The sequence below is a fragment of the Anser anser genome (genome assembly GCF_964211835.1).
Source record: "Anser anser genome assembly, chromosome: 2".
Classification (NCBI taxonomy): Eukaryota; Metazoa; Chordata; class Aves; order Anseriformes; family Anatidae; genus Anser; species Anser anser.
The window spans coordinates 93913618-93932653 of NC_139721.1; the positions used below are offsets into that span (position 1 = coordinate 93913618).

The following is a 19036-nucleotide window of genomic DNA, read 5'->3' on the forward strand; positions in this document are numbered from 1 at the left end:
AAATCAGAGTTGGTCTGAAATTTTTGGTCTAAATTTCAGCATTGACTTGATTTATTTATTTTTTATAAACTCCTTAGAAACATTGAGGAGAGCATGTAAAATGTTTAATTTGGGGATTAGGTGATTTTCTTACAGAAGAAAAATGGCATCTACTGAAACTGTCTAGCTGCATGCCAGACACTTCCGATTTTTCAGATCTGATGTGAGGTGGTATATTCCTAATTAATATTGTGAAATTTAAATAGTTAAACTCAAATGTTTGTATGAATGAACTAGGTACTGAAACTACTGCAAATGGTTCCTTCCTCAATGGGTGCCAGTTGCTTGACTGACTTAGCTACTGGTACAAAGGCCATGGTCCTTTTTTCTCACTTCTCTGAACTAAAGTACCTCATGTTGTTGTAATTTACGCATAGTGGATTCTAACCAAATATAATGCGTTTTCATATTAAATATAATTGTTTTAAAATACATTAAGGGATTTGCTTAAAATACGCTAAAATACGTTAAGGGATTAGTACATACTAAAGCTATTGAGAGTAGATAGTCAGTGTACAAGCAAAGGAAACTTGTGAAGAAAGAAAGAAAAAGACTTAGGGAGCCTATGTAATGAGACCATGCCCACTGAGCAAAGAGCAGCTATGAAGTTGTAGAATATTTTAAAGATGAATAGCACAGGCTTATACTTCAAGAAAGTACTTGTACCAATAGCTTTTTTCAGGGTAACTTTAGCAGCTGGAGTGAAGTGTTTCTCCAAGAAATCAGGTCTTCAGTAAGCAGGCTACAACAGTTAAATAAAGCACAGCTTTTGATGTAAATAACAAGTCTTTTTTTTTTTCTCTTGTAGCTCATAGATTTACCAGCCATGAAGAAGGTAAAAATCCTCTTCAAACCTTTTATTTCTTTGTGGTTATTACTATTTTAAATGAACTACCCAATTTCATTATAATCACTGTCTGGGTAGAGAGACTTTATATGGGAGTATTCATATTCATTTGCCACAGGTCCTGATTGTTTCAGAATTTCCTGCCCCTCTCAGCTTTCCTTCTAAAATTTCATAGAAGAGTACCCACCTCAGCACAGGTGTTTAAAATTTTACTTTGTGTTGGAACAGAGGAGTATTCCCATCAGTTACAGCGATACAGGTACTGAATCAACTTATGTCTTTACATTATCAGAAATTATTTACTTGTGATTTCCTCTACAAATAATGTCTCTCTTCCTTCTATGCTTTTTTTTTGATTGTTATTCCCACAACACTATGTTAACATGTTAGCACTGAGTGTAGTGTGGCCTTTAAACAACAACATCCTAGAAATGTTGAGGGAAAAATAAGACTAAGTATGTACTTTTTTCATGTTTAATTGTGAATCCTGCTGTAGATGGTGCCTTGTCATGAATTCTAGAAATCCTGGCTATCCTTTTCTTCCCCCTCCCTCTTCCCTTTACTGACTAAATTATGCTTTAGTTACTAGTAGGCCATAGACTGCTAGGTGCTGATTTAGGAGGCTATTCAATGCACCTGAGGAAAGCTGTGAATAAAGCTGTTGACTTTCAAAGTACGGAAATACTGACTGCATCTTCAGTATGGAGTAACATTTGGGAAATGCATAACAAAGGAAAGCCCAATTGGAAGGTAAATAATTTAAAATTGACTAAAGGAAAAAGTTCTGCAAATGCAACTGGACAGTGGAAATCATTTTACAGGTGCTGCAAATGTTAAAGATAGATCCAGATTTGCAGAATCCTTCCCTTAATTGTAGTAGATAATGATAAAAATGAGAAAATTACTTCAGTTTGAGGAAGATATTTCAGATCTAGAGACTGGGACAAAGCTTGACTTGGAAGGAGAAATAAGCTCAGTTGCTTGTTTTGGCTTTTTTGCAGCTTTGTTTGAAACTTTGTCTTCTAAATCCTGTCTTTCAGACAGACAGTAGAGTTTATGGAGTGTAAGACTGGCTTTTATTTGGGGTGAGGAAAATACTATTGGAATATTTTATATTTTTACTGAATTAAGTCTTCTCTGAAGATAGTCTTTCATGAAACTGTTGAGGGAAATGGATAAATTAGTAGTATAATTAGATAGGCTTTAAGAAATTGGAATAATTGTTGTGGCAAGTGTGATTGCCATCCCTAAATATTTATTTTCTAAATGTCTCTCTCAGGTCTAGTTTCTTCTTTCCAGTTTTCCCCTCTTCTCTTGCCACATTCATTTAGATTCTTGGTGGTATGTTTTGCTTCTTTTGTTTTGTTTGTTTCAAGGCGCATCTGACATGGACCTATTTCACTGTGCTGTAGCGATCAGTGGAGTGTGGTAGAGCCATGCTCCACCTCGCAATCTTACTGGAAAGTTAGGGGAACATTATGCTGTTGATCCAATTAAAAAATTGTGATACATTTGGCTGATTTGTTTACCCCATTCCTGTTATTGTTTGGGGTTTCCTGTGCTTGTGTTTTTTGGTTGTTTGTTTTAAGATGTTGTAGTCCACTAGAACTGCCTGAAAAAAATGGCATGTGAAGTAAATTTGGCTTCAGAATTGGTTGCAATACATTGATTGTGTTTCTTTATTTGTTCTGTTTTCTGTGCTTTGTTGTTTATTTTGCTGTTGGTTGGTGTGTTTTTTCTTTTTTCTTTTTATTTCCTTTACCTTCACTGGCACAGGGATAATGACTGGGAATTCTGCCTTTGTGTTCGGTCTAAAGCATCTTGGGTGTGCTTCAGCTGCCTAAACCTAGGCAGGTAGTGCCTTTTAAGATGCTCTGCAGCTTCCAGCTGAGCCATGTCGTACAGAGTGTGGCACAAGACCTGCAGGAGATGGATGCCCTTCTGGAATGTCAGCTGGAGGTAGACAGGATGCCCAGGACTGTCTAAACTGGGTTTAGAATGAATGGGCGTAGTCAGCCGAATCTGTCCTTTGTGGTAGGACAAACAGATTCCTGCTGTATGGAATGCCTGATGTGTAAGGGATAAAGTGCTTGCTAAATAGTGTGGGGCATTGGCTTGAAGTATGGATTAGAAGGATCAACTAACCTGATGCATCCCTATTGCTTGCGGCTTCCTTTTCACGCTTGGTGGAAGTTGTTGCAGGCGTACCAGTTCAGCTGGAAGCGAGCTACTGACTCAGTCCCAGCTGTTCAAGTAGTTAATGCTGGCTATGTCTGTGCAGCGTCAACTGGCAGTTGGAGCCTCTTGGTAGGTGCAGGATGTGGGAGGGAAAGGTTGGGAGTTGAATCTACTTGTCATTGTTTTGCTGAGGTGTGATTTTGCAATAATGTTTTTATAAACAGTTTGTGTGTTTGTGGTGCGGAAGAGGAACTGTTAAAGAGTAGTCCGAAATCATAGTATCTATTAGCAATACTTGAAAGAAGAATGGTTATAGGAAGGACATGTTTTAACAAAAATCAAGGTTTAGAAGCGGTTTTACTGTCCTCTTTGACTACTCTGTACATGCTTTAAAACACTACATATTGGTATTCACAGCCCGTGCAAGATCTTGACTGCTGCTTTTTTTGCCTTTATGGCCAGCTTTAGTTCACTGTTACTGCAAGGGATCTTGTTTTTTTTTTTTTCTTACTGTGGTGTTACTTAGGGATCTGCTTTAAGATCAGTTATCTTCTGATTAGCTTCTTCTGAGTAGCATGAGTAGAGTGTAGAAATTCAATTTCTACAGGCATGTAGATGATGATGCATTTCTTTCATTATTGTCTGTGACTTAGAAAATATTAGATATTAAACATCACATCAATTCTATTACTCGTAAGACCAAATAAGTAAAGGCTTGAGTTGTGGTAGCAAGAAATTAATTTTCACTTAATATATATCAGCACTAAAATATTTTTTCTCTAGATATGAAAAGGTTTAGATTCTCTTTTGTCCCTGCATACATCTGTAATTACCATTATTGCTTGATAACCAAATCAGAGTAAATAGGTTGTTAAGAAGTTTTCAGCACTGGGAGTACTGGAATGTTCTTTGAATATTGAGTTTGGTTTTAAGTACTTATCCTTTGACATGTCTGAATAATTTTTAAAACAGGCAATACATATGCATAATTTGGCCACCGAGGGTAGTGCTACATGACAGAACGATATCCTTTATCTTTCAGTTATTTTTAATTCAAATTGCATAGTGTGTTACTTAAGAATTTTAGTATTTGAATCTTTGCTGTGGTTCACAAATCTGGTTTCTGTTTCTAGTAGAACAGCTGTGTCTGGATTTAATCTTTGAATAACTTTATGAAACTTACAGAACTTACAGTTTACCAAACTCTAGAGCCTAATCTGTTGGTCAGGTTGGCTGGTTTGTTTGTTTTACTAGAAACACTCAATTGACTCTTCTGAAACGTTTTGTAGAAGTGTGCCTGAACTCCTGGATACCAGTTCACTTGCTACGGAGCCCTTGTAGAACACATGCTGACTGCGGAGCTCTCATTCCTCTACTATAGAGGAGAAAACTTGTAATGCTGGAACTTGTGTTGCTAGCTTTATGAATATAACAACCTTTTTTGGTACTTTTCTAGCTGGAAGTTCTTCATCTGGAAGCAAAGTTGTACCAGAGTAAGAACCTTTGGTGCTCTCTAGGTTTCTTCAGGAGCTTTTGGCAATACTAGATTCCAGGCTTTCCTCTGTGGGGAAGTACTTAGCACCAATACTCTTACTACTATGAAGATACTGAGTACAAGGACAGTCTTAGGAGATTTAACTGAGATGTGGTCTCTTTCATTAATTGTGTTCTTCCTTTCACATGTTTTGTACATTTCTAGCAATTCATACAGGTTTTTATTCTCATTTTCAATAGCTTGGAACTTTGTTATAAATGCTGCTAGGAGAGTGCTCTTTCAGCTGTCAGGTATATTTGCAAATGTACAGTTAGACATGTTGAAAGTGTTTGGCCTTGTAAATTATCTTAATACACTTTAAATTGCTTTTAGTTGTTTTTCTCAAAGCCATTCTAGATTGAAAACATTTGCATCCTTCAGATGGACTTGATTTGAAACTATCAATTATACTTAGTCTTTTATGGCTTCCATTGGAGAAAATAATTTCATTTGCAGACTACACAAAACTAGCGTTACAGTCATAGCTGGGTGCTGTCAGTACAACCGTCATCACGCTGCATACGGGGAGTCAGTAGCTTCAGCCCTTTTCTGGGAGCTAACTGGGGGCACGTAGTAAATTGTCTCAGCTCCGCTGGCTTTTGTAGACCCACACCTTGCTTCTGCCCTGCGGATTAACAGTTGTACCTCGAGCCAGAGGTCTGGGCTCTGGGCTACATGGAAGTGCTTTTGTGAGAGAGGCAAACAAGTGTCATGGCATGCAAGTGAGAATGTGTGGAAAGCACGTATTCATGGAAGATTGCATGTTTCAGGTATTCACAAATACTTCTAGGGGTCTTTCTGAAAATGAAGTGTTTCTAAAGATAAATCGGTATTACGCTGTTAATAAAGCCTAGGGAAATAAAACTGTGAAGGCCTAAACGGGTGGAGAAAAACTTTAGGTTTCTGTGAAAGGTGGTACAAAATTTTCCTGTTCTTTATTAAAAAAAAAAATACACCTCAACACTTGCTACTTCAGCCTTAAAACTTAGAATTAAGATGGTAATGTGCTGTAACTTGTGGTGAGTGTACTTCAATTTTTTTTTACATAAATCATGAAAAAGACCAATTAAGAATGTCTGTGTATCAGTGGCCAAGGTGAGTTCTGTGATTCAAAAAATCCCTTTGCATTTGAAGGGGTGGGGAAAACAGAAATGGAAAAAATGGCTTTTTAAAGGCTAGGTTTTTCTGTGGACAGAAAAAGTGTATGAAACTATTTCATAGGGTAGGTTTTTAATCCAGTGTTAACAATGTTTGGTATATGAAAAAAGTCTTTGAGGTTTAGAAATATGACTATATTATCCAGAGCATTGTTTAATATATGGGCCCCTAATTATCCAACATGTTGGTAACTAGGAATGTTTGGTTCCCAGAGTACAGTGTTGTTTGGGGTTGTTCAGTTTCTGTTGTTAGTTTTTTTTTTGGGGGGGGGGGGGGGGGGGGGTTGATTAGGAGATTTTGCTTAAATGAGCAAATGCTCACTTCATATTTTTAACGTTATGCTGTAAATAAATTCATTTTTTTCAAAGGCCTCTTGTGCAATATTTGCATATCAATGTTGCATTGTTGTGCAGTTGGGTAGTAGCATGAAATGTAGCCTGTTTCATTTTGTATATTAAAAATCAAAAATGTTTTTGTTGCTTTATTTGAATATTTACATTTGATCTGTTTTCACAATAGCATATTGATGTGTCAGTGTTGGTCTGTTCAGGCTGCTTAAAAATTTGCAAGATATTACCTAATGCTGTTCTAAAATTACCTGTAGCATTGCAGGCGTCCTAGACTTTAACCATCGTCATTTGCATCCCTATTACAGTATGAGGCTTATTCCATTCAACCTGGCATCGGGCTGGTGGTGTTCCCTGTTCAAAACCGTGATGCCTGGCTCTATTTGTGCTGCTGGGAGCACAAGCAGCAGGGATGGGAATGCATCCGCCTTCCCAGCCCTTGGGCTGTGTAGCCCCATGCTGCTCCCGCAGCAATGTGGGGCCAGGGGGCGATGCTGTGGCCCCACACCTGGCAGATCTGCACCCTAGTGAGCATGAGGAGCTTCTCTTACAAGTTGGTGTTTGTGAGAGAGGAGAGGGTGGGATGAGCGCCATGCAAGGTGTCGCTGTGTGTCCAGACGTTTCTTGTGCTTTTTTTTGCTGTTTCTTTAATCGTCAAGATTTTTTTAGTGCAGTACACAGCTTTTCACTAGTGCTAGAAAAATGCCTTTGCTACAGGACCAGTGATCTCTGACATGTTAAATGTGGGTTGTTCTAATGTTAGGTTTTGCTGCGAATGCTGCAGAGAGGGGAAAAGCCTTGCTTTACCATTTTAATGAAAGCTGCTTCCCTTTGGGAGGCTATATTATTAAATATAGCTGACATTTTGCTGGAAACAAGCTCTGGATAAGCAACGGGTAAATAGTCTCCCTTCCAGAGATAACAAGGGTTTGCAATTAATTTTATTTTTTTAGACGTGACAGGTTTTAAAGAAGGTAATATGCTAAATTGGTCTTCTATTACTGTAGTGCAGCTGGGGCTCAGCCTTGCCCATTTTAGTTATTATGGGAACCATAGGCTGGTATATTTTCCATGTCGACGCTTACAGACAAATCCTTCCTCCACCAAGCGGATTGATAAACGGTTGTGTTCTGCTGCAGGTTTTGTTTTCTAAAGCACTGAGGCCGCTTTAGCGACTAGAGTTTAATCCCTTCCTTGCTTAGATATTAACAAACCTGTGCTCATAGGAGAGAGGAGCACAAACCCCGGAGTGCGGTGGGCAGGCGGTCTGATGGCTTGAATGCAGAATGGCAATTGTGGTGGACGCCGCATGTGGGAACGCATTTATTTGCAGGAAGGATTCCCACCTTCTCCTTGCTGATGATGTCACCTCGCAGCCCATTGGCTCTGCCGGCACCTAGTGCGGGGAAGGCAGAGAAAGATGCCGGCACAAACCTCAGCAGAGGATCTGGGGTGTTTGCAAGCAGGTTCCCATCACATCTTCGCTTAGGGTTGAGAATTCACTGTGTTGCGGCCATGTGAAGTGCTGGGTCTGTCCTAGGGCGAGGGGATTTGCGAGCTATCAGAGGAATGAGGCGGCTGATCTGCAAGCGGATCTGCGATTGTAAGTTGAAAAATCTGTGTGGAAGGAAGGAGGCAGGGAGTGCTGGTAGACACATTGTGGGAGGATGTGCAGCAGAAAAATGCATGCGTGAGTAAAAGGAGAAAAAGGAGAAGCTGTAGACTGCAGTGATAAAAATCATATTAAGGGCTGTCCTTTGGGGAAAATATTCAGAAATGGGCAAAAAAAATCAATCTGTTAAAAGATAATTTCCTTTTGTGGGAATGAATGTGTAGGATTCATTTTCTGCATGCAATTTTAGAGTGTTTAATTAAGGAGGCAAAAGAATGTTTTATAAGCACTTACTGTATAGAAAATGCTGTTTCCCATTGTCATTTTATTCCCAGGTCACAGACAGAGGACAAAGTGATAAATCCTTTTTTTATTTATGCATTTTGTGAATCTGTGAAATGTGAAGCAAAACAGCTGATCAACAAATAAATATACCTCCATTCTAATGGTTTTATTTTTATTTAATGTATCCTTTTCCAGACAAAAGCTTTGATGATGAAGAGTCGGTGGATGGAAATAGGCCATCATCAGCTGCTTCAGCCTTTAAGGTTCCTGCACCTAAAAAGCCAGGAAATCCTTCCAACAGTACAAGAAAGCCAGGTTCGGCTGGTGGGCCTAAGGTTGGAGGTAATGTAAACCTATTCAGTCCCTAATAGGTGTTCCCAGAAACCTTGCTAAGAGTGGGTACAAAACAGAACTTTGGGAGGTGATGTTTAATTCATGACTGCAGTATTCTTTGCAGAGCTGGAAACAGTAAGGGATCATCTTTTATGTAATTAGTTGTATGTAAAGGTGTGTGCATGTCTGTCTGGCTTTGTGGATGTACATTTAGCTTATAGAGGCCTCTGATAAATGAAACAAACATCTGGAGTTGGTAGTTGTGTTGGTAAAAATGAGTATATGGGTGCTTTTTTGATGGAATCCACACATCACTTACTGTATAAATGAATGTATTGTGAATTTCTGGAGTAGATCTGTGTACGTGAGATTTTTTACTCTAAGGTCTACACCATTTCACATGGCAAGAAAGGGCAAGCCATCAATCGTGTACCTCAACAGAGGTACGTAGTGCAGCTGAATGACTCCTCTTACTCCTTAAACTGTCAGAGTAATGTGAAATTGGTTGTAGAAGACAAAAATGAAGGCCAAAATACTTGCCAGATTTTTTTGCATGGTGGACTTCAAAGCAGGGTAATGATGATGCTGACTAATTGTAACTGTTGAATGTGGACATCCTCCCCCTTCCTTTTTTTTTTTTTCCTTTTTAATAGTGAGGAGGGGCAGAATCTGACAAGCAACTGTTTACTGCTTAAAAAAAAATAACAGCTTTTTTGATGGTTCATGTACACATTCAGAAAAATACATAATTAAGTGGAAGTATACCATGCTTCAGGTATGGCATTTTATGAAAAAAATGATTTTTTTTTTATTAAGGGATTTTTTGAGTCATTTTTTTCCAGAGCCTATTCATGAAACATTCTCTTACATGAACTCCAAAGCAAAGAAAAAAATTGAACTAAGGTATACATGCCAAACAAACTGCCTTATGCATTTGCTTGTCAATAAGATATAGCTCATGTTGTGACAATTTATTGCATCTCTTACGTGATCTTCAGACTTCCTAATATATTGAAAGATTCCCATAGGGTGGGATCAATGGTGCTATAGTACAACTCGTGCTTACAACTCAGTGAATCACGAAGCACCACTTAAAAGATTTCATAAAGGAAGCTGTCTCTTGAAAGTAACTATTAGTATTTTTTGTTATTTGTGTACCTTCTTTAAGTTAAAGCACGGTTTGTTTGGTTGGTTGGTTTTTACATGCAAGATGTAGTACCAGAACTGAACACTTAGGATTCCTGTTTCTTTCAATATAAGTATAGTTGATGTCTGTCTAATATTAAGTATAAGTGTTTGTTAATGAGGAATTGCTTTTACATTTGGACTTGTGAAAAACCTTTCCGATAAAAGCCCGAAGGTAAGAGAACAGGGAAAGGGAAATAAGATCAGAATAAACACTTAACTGGTTAATCAGTTTATCTAGAAATTTGATAGATAAAGAGTTAATTAAAAAAAAAGTTGGTTTTCCTCCCTTGCCTATATTGCCAATCTTTAGAAAATAATAAAATGAAAAAAAAATGGAATAAGGACAACATTTAAGCATGCCAAAAAGAGAGCATTTGGGTCGTTCCTTGTTTTATACCTTCTCCTTTCAACTTCAATATTCTTCACAAAATGTCTAGAAGGTAGAAATGTGCCTTCTGGTCTTCAGTTCAGTGCTGAAACTACTTTTGTCTAGTAACCAGCTTGCTAGCAGATAGAAATGTTAAATGTCAGCATTTAGAGGGCCTTACCCTTCTGCATAGGATTTAAAAATCCTGCATCTCCTAGCCTATCAAAAAGCATTAGTGAAGGTGCCATTTGTATTTCTCAGTCAAGTTATCTTCTAGAAATGAAGAGTTTCCCCTAACTTTATTCATATGAACAGTGGACCTAGTTTAGATGAGAGGTCTATGTATAGCCTAGTACCCTGTCTGACAGGAGTCAGAAATGGTTGCTAGATAAATGCACATGAACAGGGCAGGTGTCCAGAAGCACACGGTCTTAACCGCATGAAAGCACTGGGTTTAGAGAGCTTCACTCCACAGAGAACCATGGGCTTCAAGGAGTCCAGTTAGGGCATCTTATTCTGCTTATCTTGAGACTTTGTGGTTCTTTTTGCATGTGAACAAACCTGATCTCTTTTGTATCCACTTTCTGTCTGGGTCTGCTTTACAGGCATCTAAAGGACACCTGAGATTTTTTTTTTCAGCCCCCAAATTACTTTCTTTGGCAGTCTGTGGTTCTAGCAGTTGTCTGCTCTTGCTGATTTACTAGGGCTCTACCACGTGCAGCCCCGAATCCTGCTCACTACTGCATTACGAGCCTGTAAATGATGGGGATGTTGTTGGCTCACCTTTCCCTCCTAAGCACTGGCCGCAGGTGTTTCAGGACTAACTGCTCGCTTCACCATTCTGCCACATGTTGATCCTGCTTACTTAAGTTGTCTCTGACTCTGTGCATGTGAGTGTACAGGTATGTATACATATCAAGAATTTACATTTCAGCCTTGGAGGAAGAAGCCACAGCAGTTCCATATCTGTGTTGCTTTTTCTTTATTTTTAACAAAGTTCTTACAGGTCATCTCAGTGACCCGCAGCTGAAACAATCCTTCACTGCAGATTCTTCTCTTTAAGCTTGTGTAACCAGGTAGAACTGTCAGTGCAGGTGGAAATTATGCTGAGCATAGGCTGAGATTGCTAGAAGTTGATTTACTTAAAACTAGTTATTGCATTCCAGAGATCCTTTTCCCCAACGATGCTACTTCAGAAAGACGTTTTTCCTTCCCCCTCCCCCCCCCCCCCCCCATTCCAAAAGGAAGTGGAGGTGAGTCTGGCTTAAGGCTAAGAAAATTAAACCTCTTAGCCATGTTGCTCGCCTTCTTTTATGGTGATATCTCTTGAGTTGGGTGTATGCTTGGCTTTTCATTACATACGTTATGGAGATATTTCTTATTTAAGAAATCGATTGCTTTCTAGATGCACTGTTTGAGTGCAATGACCCATCCAGGAAAAAGAGATTTTCAGTGTGGTGGGTACTTAAATTACTGTAGGAAATACACTTCGGTGGCACTGGAAGTGCAAAATCATTGTCCAGGGAAGGCAGGTGAAGCAAGTATGTACATTAGCAATAACAATGCCCTACGGGGTGGGGGGGGTGGATTGTATCTTCTAGAGCTAGGAATTATTATTCAAGATCCCTTCCTGCCCACAGTAGGGATGGGAGAGATTGTAGACCTGTACATATGCTGGCAGGTGTGATTAGGTGTGATTAAGTCTGTGGAAGATAGCTTGCCAGAAAAGTATCAGAGTGGGCAGCATTAGCAGGGTACTACTCTGGGTGTAAGAAATCCAGCAGTCTGTTTCTCATCTGATTTTACTACTTGGAGGTTTTCAGACCCTGACCTTCTTGCCTGTGAAGAATAAGAAGTACTGGATCTTCAATTTAATGGGACAATGTTTTGTCTGGCATATTTCTTATTCCATGGTTGATACACTTCCCCAAACCAGTCATTTGCCACGAAATGCAGTGTCCCACACAGCTGATCTATTTATTTCTGACACAGTTGTTTTCAGCTATTCACTGGAGTGGCAGAGCCTCTTTCCAAGGCCACCTCCTTGAGAATGCACACACCGTGCGTTCTGCACTCCAAGAAATGGATACTCACAGGCTCTTGGCAGTAAGGCATGCCATGTTTCAATAGAAAGAGACACCATAATTTAAAGTAGGAACTGGCTTAAGTTGAGTATGTTAGCCAAATGAACTATATTCTTGTCTCTGTGTTCTTCAAGATCTCTTAGAGGGCTGTGGCAGGTTTTCTTGCCAATGTGAACTCCTTTCCAAGACTTCTAGGGAATTGTTCCTTTGTTTCCTATTCAGAAGTTTTGTGGTGTGTAGATGTTAACAAGAAAGCTCAGTCTGTACCTTGACAAGAAGACCAGGCTCCTTTCTTTTCCCAAAATGTCAGTTTAAGTTAGCAGTGTTTAAAATGGATTAAGTGTAGGAATGCTGGTATTTCAATAAAGTGGTGTGATATTTGGAAGAAAAGCTTGCTGTAAAAAGAAAAATCAGGACAGGAATTTGTATTAACTTTCTGTTTTATGTTTATGAGAACCTCTAGGGCTGGAACATATATGGAATCATACAGAATCATGTAGAATGGCCTGGGTTGAAAGGGACCTTAAAGATTACCTAGTTTCAACCCCCCTGCTCTGGGCGGGGTTGCCAACCACTAGAGCAAGCTGCCCAGAGTTGCATCAAGCCTGGCCTTAAATGCCTCCAGGGATGGGGCATCCACAACCTCTCTGGGCAACCCATTCCAGTGCCTCACCACGCTCTGAGTGAAAAACTTTCTCCTAATTTCCAACCTAAATCTCCCCTGTCTTAGTTTAAAACCATTCCCCCTTGTCCTATCACTACCAACACATGTAAGCAGACGTTCCCTCTCCTGTTTATACACTCCCTTCAAGTACTGGAAGGCTGCAATGAGGTCTCACTGGAGCCTTCTCTTCTCCAAGCTAAACAAGCCCAGTTCCCTCAACCTTTCTGCGTAGAAGAGGTGCTCCAGCCCTCTGATCATCTTAGTGGCCCTTCTCTGGACCCGTTCCAAGAGCTCCACATCCTTCTTGTGTTGGGGGCACCAGGACTGCATGGTGGACCCCATGAACCCCACATTCCAGGTGGGGTCTCAAAAGAGCAGAGTAGAGGGGGACAGTCACCTCCCTCTCCCTGCTGGCCACCCCTTTTTTAATGCAGCCCAGGACATAGCTGGCCTTCCTCGCTGCAAGCGCACACTGCCAGCTCATATCCAGCTTCTCATCCGTCAGGACCCCCAAGTCCTTCTCCGCAGGGCTGCTCTCAAGTTCTTCTTCTTCCAGTCTATATAAATACGTAGGATTGCCCCAGCCCATGTGCAACACCTTGCACTTGGCCTTGTTGAACCTCATTAGGTTCTCATGGGCCCACTTCTCTAGCCTCTCCAGGTCCCTCTGGCTGGATGGCATCCCTTCCCTCTACTGTATCGACTGCACCGCTCAGCTTGGTGTCATCTGCAAACTTGCTGAGGGTGCACTCAATTCCGTCATCTGTCATTGATAAAGATGTTGAAGAGCACTGGTCCCGAGACTGACCCCTGAGGGACATCACTTGTGACCAGCCTCCACCCAGACATAGAACTGTTGACCACAACCCTTTGGCTGCGACCAGCCAACCAATTCTTATCTACCTAACAGTCCATCTTTCAAATCCGTACCTCTCCCAGTTTAGAGAGAAGAATGTGGTGAGGGACCATATCAAAGGCTTTGCTCAAGTCCAGGTAGAACATGATTCTTAGTGTAACTTAAAACAATTTAAAACGAGTTAGTATAATTTAAAACAATAAGGTAGACTTTCTACTTTTTGTAGTTGTCTTCACTGGGAAGATAACGCATAAAGTATTTTTATCTGTTTTTTTATTAATGTAGTGTATTAGCCTAGTAGCATTATCATATATAGCTTCCTGTTTAGCCCTAATAATGTTGTAACACTTTTTGAAACAACCTATATTGCTTCTGGATGAATCATCCCATGGCAAACCAGAAGAAGGGACGTTATTAATGTAAATATAAGAATTATTCTGAGTGCCATTTTAAGATATTTTGGAGTAAGAATGTTGTTGATGCCAAGCATGAAGAATATGAAGTAAAACCCCAAGGACGTTACGTTTTTTTCTTTTTTTCCCCTCAATTAAAAAATATGTACACATACAAGAAGCTTATTTTCCTTCCATGTTTAAAAAAAATGTGATAACTGCCTTTTGTTCAAGTGTTCAAAGGCTCTGGTCCTCAGTGAAGACTGCTTTTGTGCCAGTCTGAGGTTTCATGCTGGCATAATCTAAAATAACGCTTAGTCTTAGGGTGGTTTTAATTTTTTGACATAAAAGCCTCCAAAAGTCTGATGATGGCTCAAAAAACATTAAGAATAATTTCTTTCAGGTAGAAATCAAGTAACTGGAAAATTTGGATGAACAAGGTAAACAGTTATGGCAAAAAGGCAGCTGTGAGGACAGTAATAACACAGTACACCTTGATAATTAAAGGAACACGCTCTTAACTGTAGAAAGCTATTCTCAACCTTAGGAAATTTAAGTTTAGGTTGTGTATCTATCTGTAGTGAGTTCTGTTAGCATAGTAGTGCTTTTTTTCCCCTGCTGAATCACAGGAATGCAGCTCTTTGAGATGCATTAAAATGCTACTGATTGGCTGCTCTCAGCTTGTATTTTCTAGCAGAAAAAGATTTCCAAGTGTTTAGAGGCTTCAGTATGGGACAGTTTAAATGAAAAAGTTCTGCCTAAAATAAATGTAGTGAAAAATGGATACTTCTGAAACCTTCTTAGGTTAAGTTAAAACTACATACTGTAGTTAAGAAATGTATTAAAAAAATGACTTAATTGTGGAACTGTAGATATAAATTGTTAGTGAATCGACTTTAAACAAGGATAAATGCTTTGCTTGCTGTATTGATCATCTTGAGACTGATGAAGACCGCTCTGAGTTTACTTAACACACAAAAAAGGCTTCAGAGTAATCAGTACTCAAATTATTTTAAACTTAGGAATTGTTAATGCTGTGCAATAGTCTTTCTTCTATTATTTGTTTGGCCTTCATTAAGTGACTTCCAAAGTGCTGTAGTTGTCATGTAAAATAAACGAGATATTTCTTCATAGTTGTTTATTGACCCTTTGTGAGATACAAAACTGCTCAGAGATAATTTTGGCAGTCAAAGCATCAGTGATATTCTGTGGCAATTGCCGCCTTGGGTTACAGGTTGCTGTGAATTTCAAGGATTTTTCTTCTGAAATCAGCCTTTTTGGTCTTTCTGAGTACTCTTTAAGATCTGTCTTGGGTATCAGAGAGTGAATCAGGAATTTTTACAAAAAGCTTGTTTTTGCTTCCCTGTCCTGACAGGGAATGTCAGTTACCTTCCTTCCTGACGCGGCCTTGCCCATGAAGTGACTGGGTTGCAAACATGCAGTCATGAACTGTATTAACCTAACCCAGAATTCAGGGAAACAGGAGGACTTCCAACTTTCCAGGTTCACTTACAGTTGTTGGGGTTTGTTGCTGTTTAGTCCCCTGCATAGGACTTGAGAAGGTTTCCTCTCGTGTGATCAGTAGTCTGTTATCCTTGGCTCTTACATATTCTTGTCCAGCCCACTGGGGTTTACTTTCCTATAACATTTTTTCCTTTGCATCTAGTCAGGTGAATTAAATGCACCTGCTGCATTTATGCATTAAATGCATTAAATGATGCACCTGCTGCATCAGCAGGTGTATTAAAAAATCAGCCTCAGTGACGAGATGGAACTGAATATATTTTCAGTTCATATGTACATACATATACACACATTCACAGCATATATGAATATATATTCATAACTGGTGTTTATTAGTCTCCCTTCTTAATGTGTGTCATCCTAGGACAGGTGGCAGATAGTTCGTGCTACTTCAGTTTGTTTTGCACTAATTTCTGGAAGCTTCAACTAGATTGTAGGATTTATTATGTTGGTGTAAGCATGTACTGTATCCAATAGTCTTCTCCAAAAAAGCTCATAGCCTAGAAGGCAGCTTACTAATGGATAAAATAAGAAGAGTAACATTGGAGCAGTAATTAATAAGTCTGGAGATAAGAGTTTACAGCACTGTCCAGCCTCCTTTTGATACCCCTACTCTGTGTTACAGTCACAAACATCCTACTAGCAAACGTAGTACCAGGCAGTGGCAAGAATAAGGAAGACAAGCCAGCTGCTGTTTATTTTGCTAACATTGAATAGTGATTTTCTTTTTCAAGTAGTGAGAAGAGGGGAGGCAATTTCTTTGTTTTCATATGGCTGAATCCAGAAGGAAAAAGAAAGGAGGCAGAAGGAAGTGGAACAGAAGTCAGCTGACCCTGCTGCCACTTTGAGTCCTCTCAAAGAGGCAGAGGAAGTGGAAACATAAGATGCAAATTATTTTTATAATACAAGTAGAGAAATTTCAACAAAGGTACAAGTATCACTTGCCACCACATAAATGAGATGTCCTTAAAAATACAGGAGAACAACCATACATTAAAATCAAATCATTTTGACCTTTTGTTTTGCACTAATGAACTTCTAGGACTAAAAGATAAAAATAGATATCTAAAAGATAAAAACGCCTTGTCATATCTTAAAAAAAAAAAAATTGCATTGTTTGTGATGACAGGCAGCGTTAGTTCTAATTGTTCTTAATAGAATATCAGTTTGAATTCTTTCAGAAAAGACTGCACTGTTGAAGAGAAGTGTTAACAGTAATGAAAATGCCTTTTTTTCTGAAACCATTGCATCAAAACAACCCCCAAACAATTGTGTTATCCCAACCCAATTTGTTTTACAACACAAATGATACAAATTATTTGTTTGTGTTCCTGTTTGTTCTCTGTAACAATTTCTGTAATGTAAAATAATTAGTGTGTTTTTTTCACTATTCAGGTGTAAGATGAGGAACAAGTTAAAGTAAAATGTAAATATTAGCTTATTAGGAAGCTATACTAAAACTGAAAAGAAGACGAATTTGCATAAAATTAGCATAACTTAAAAAACCCAACTGTTGAAATTTGGCAAATGAGCCAGGGTCTCAAAATGTTAAGTATTTGTGAAAATTGATTGCTGAGTTCAGAAAAGAAATACATGAGTGCTTTGACAAATTACAGCGTGAGCATGAGCACTATGCTTTATTTGAAAGATTACCGTGTGAGCTTACACTTCAGTATTACCAACTGTGAGATAAGCCCAAAGGAAGTCAGGTATCTGTGTTCTTGTTGCTCATGAAACTACTTTTTTTTCCCTGCTATCCCCCACCCTGGTTATGGCCTTATCTAATGTATGCTATCCAAGCCTTGAACTAACTGTATTAATTTCATTCTCATGTAGTCATACTTTCTGCATGCTTCACAAATGCTTGCAAAATGATTTTCATAGCATGCCTGTGGAAATAAGAGGTAGTATTATTAATCTTTTGTACAGTATTATTAATCTTTTGTACCTGTGAAATTATGCTGCATAGGAATTGAGGCCAGAGTTATTGAAACTGTGCATTTGGTATTGGGAAAGAGCTTCAAATATCATTGACTAAGTCTCTCAGGAATACAATGTTTTGTAGCCCTTGCATTCCATACACAATTCCAAAGGACTCTTCGCACTCAAGAACAGCTCCAAAATTAAGAGTAAGCATGCTAGATCTTCAGAGTTAGTTTGTGCTTCCTACTAGCACACAAGTTCTGGGGCAAGGACTGTATGTGTACTTCACACTATGATTGCTTCTGAACTGCTGTAGCACACCTCAGGGATTGAAAGGTGCTGTTCCAATAGTTATGTTCCATTTTCCTGCCACCTTATTCCTTGTAAGCATAACTTGCTTCTAGTTCCTTCTTATCTCACCTGCTCCTTTTCTTTCCTGAAGTGAATAATTGCACAGCGAGTTCTGCTTAGCATCGCAGTCCTGAGAGGCAGCATACTCAGTTATTGCATAGAAACTTGTGTTCATGCACAATGTCTTTGGCATGTGGGAGGAATGTTTTAATGAAGCAGGCGCACCACAGGTGGAATCTCCGGGGAAGTTCTGCAACCATGTCTGCCAACTTTCTAATGTAGGGGGAAAAAATAAGTAAGGAATAGGATTTATTTTGAATGAATTTGAAGGTATTTTGCTGTTTTGTTTGTGCAGATATTTTGGCTTGAATGACTGTTTCTGGATGCCTCAGGGACCAAGACTTTTGGCATTGGAGGAGTTGAGGTGGACAACTTGGCATGAAGAATGTCAGTCACGGGGCTGAATTTGACAGAATTCATCTGTCAGTTTCCATAAACTGGGCTTTCTAGTGAAGACTTTTTTACTCTGCAAAGTCACTGTGCTGTCTTCTAAGCTGGTTTCAAAAAGCACAAAGCCACTTTAAGTCAAGTTTCTGGCAAAAAAGGCTTATTTGACATTAGTGTTTGATGATTGAAAAGTATATTCGATTTCTTAAATTTATCACCAAAAAATCTGATTGTGTTGAGCCAGTCAAAGAGGTTTACTGATCCTAATTGTCTGCCCAGTGTCTTTGTTAAAGGCACTTCAGGCCATTACTGGTTTTAGTGTAAGTTCATAAATCACCAACTGCAGTGGCTTGAGGGACTGGTACGTGTTCTTTCTGCTGTTCTTCTCCTTCTTCCTTTCTCCAGTCTGTGCAGGTGCTTACAGACAGACGTGAGCAACCCAGTTGGGTAATCTCCCAATATTTTTCCAGCATAAATTGTCAGAGCCTGTTTACTGGAGGCCTGTGTTTTATTCATGAGGTTTCTCAGGTAGGCAAGGCATGTTCTCCTAAAAGCTCTGAAAGTATAGCCAAGTTTATAGGAACCAGAGGGATCTTTGAGGATGGAAAGTTATTTATTTTTCTACAAATGGAATTGTTCTTTATCTTGGAAAACAGACAAAAGGCAACTGGATTTTTGCTGATAAAATTTTAATCCAAACTAAGGTCACTACAGCATTACTGTTTGGTCTTCCCCTAATTTGTACTAGCAGAGCTGAAGCAGTTAGTAATGTGACCTGTTTGTTTGTTAATTTGTATAGCAAAGCCAGTAAGTGGTGCTAACAGTTATACCAGAATGATTATGCTTTGGCTAGTACAGTTTATGCTGTGAGTGAAACTTGGGACACGTTACTATACTAACATAATTA

The 19036-nt window shown here is 39.2% G+C and overlaps 1 protein-coding gene across 39 annotated transcripts in view; it reads left to right on the forward strand.

Annotated features, from left to right (window-relative positions):
* Positions 1-19036, forward strand: part of CLASP2 (cytoplasmic linker associated protein 2) — a 141807-nt gene that overhangs the window by 40654 nt on the left and 82117 nt on the right. For 19 of the 39 annotated variants that reach the window (XM_083826476.1, XM_083826484.1, XM_083826486.1 and 16 more), the window contains 2 exons: positions 848-874; positions 8196-8342. In XM_083826476.1, the coding sequence (XP_083682602.1) occupies positions 848-874; positions 8196-8342 (174 nt within the window). Of the gene's footprint in view, positions 1-847; positions 875-7496; positions 7707-8195; positions 8343-19036 lie in introns of those variants that run through there. The other 20 variants (XM_083826485.1, XM_083826500.1, XM_083826501.1 and 17 more) reach the window with 2 other exon arrangements.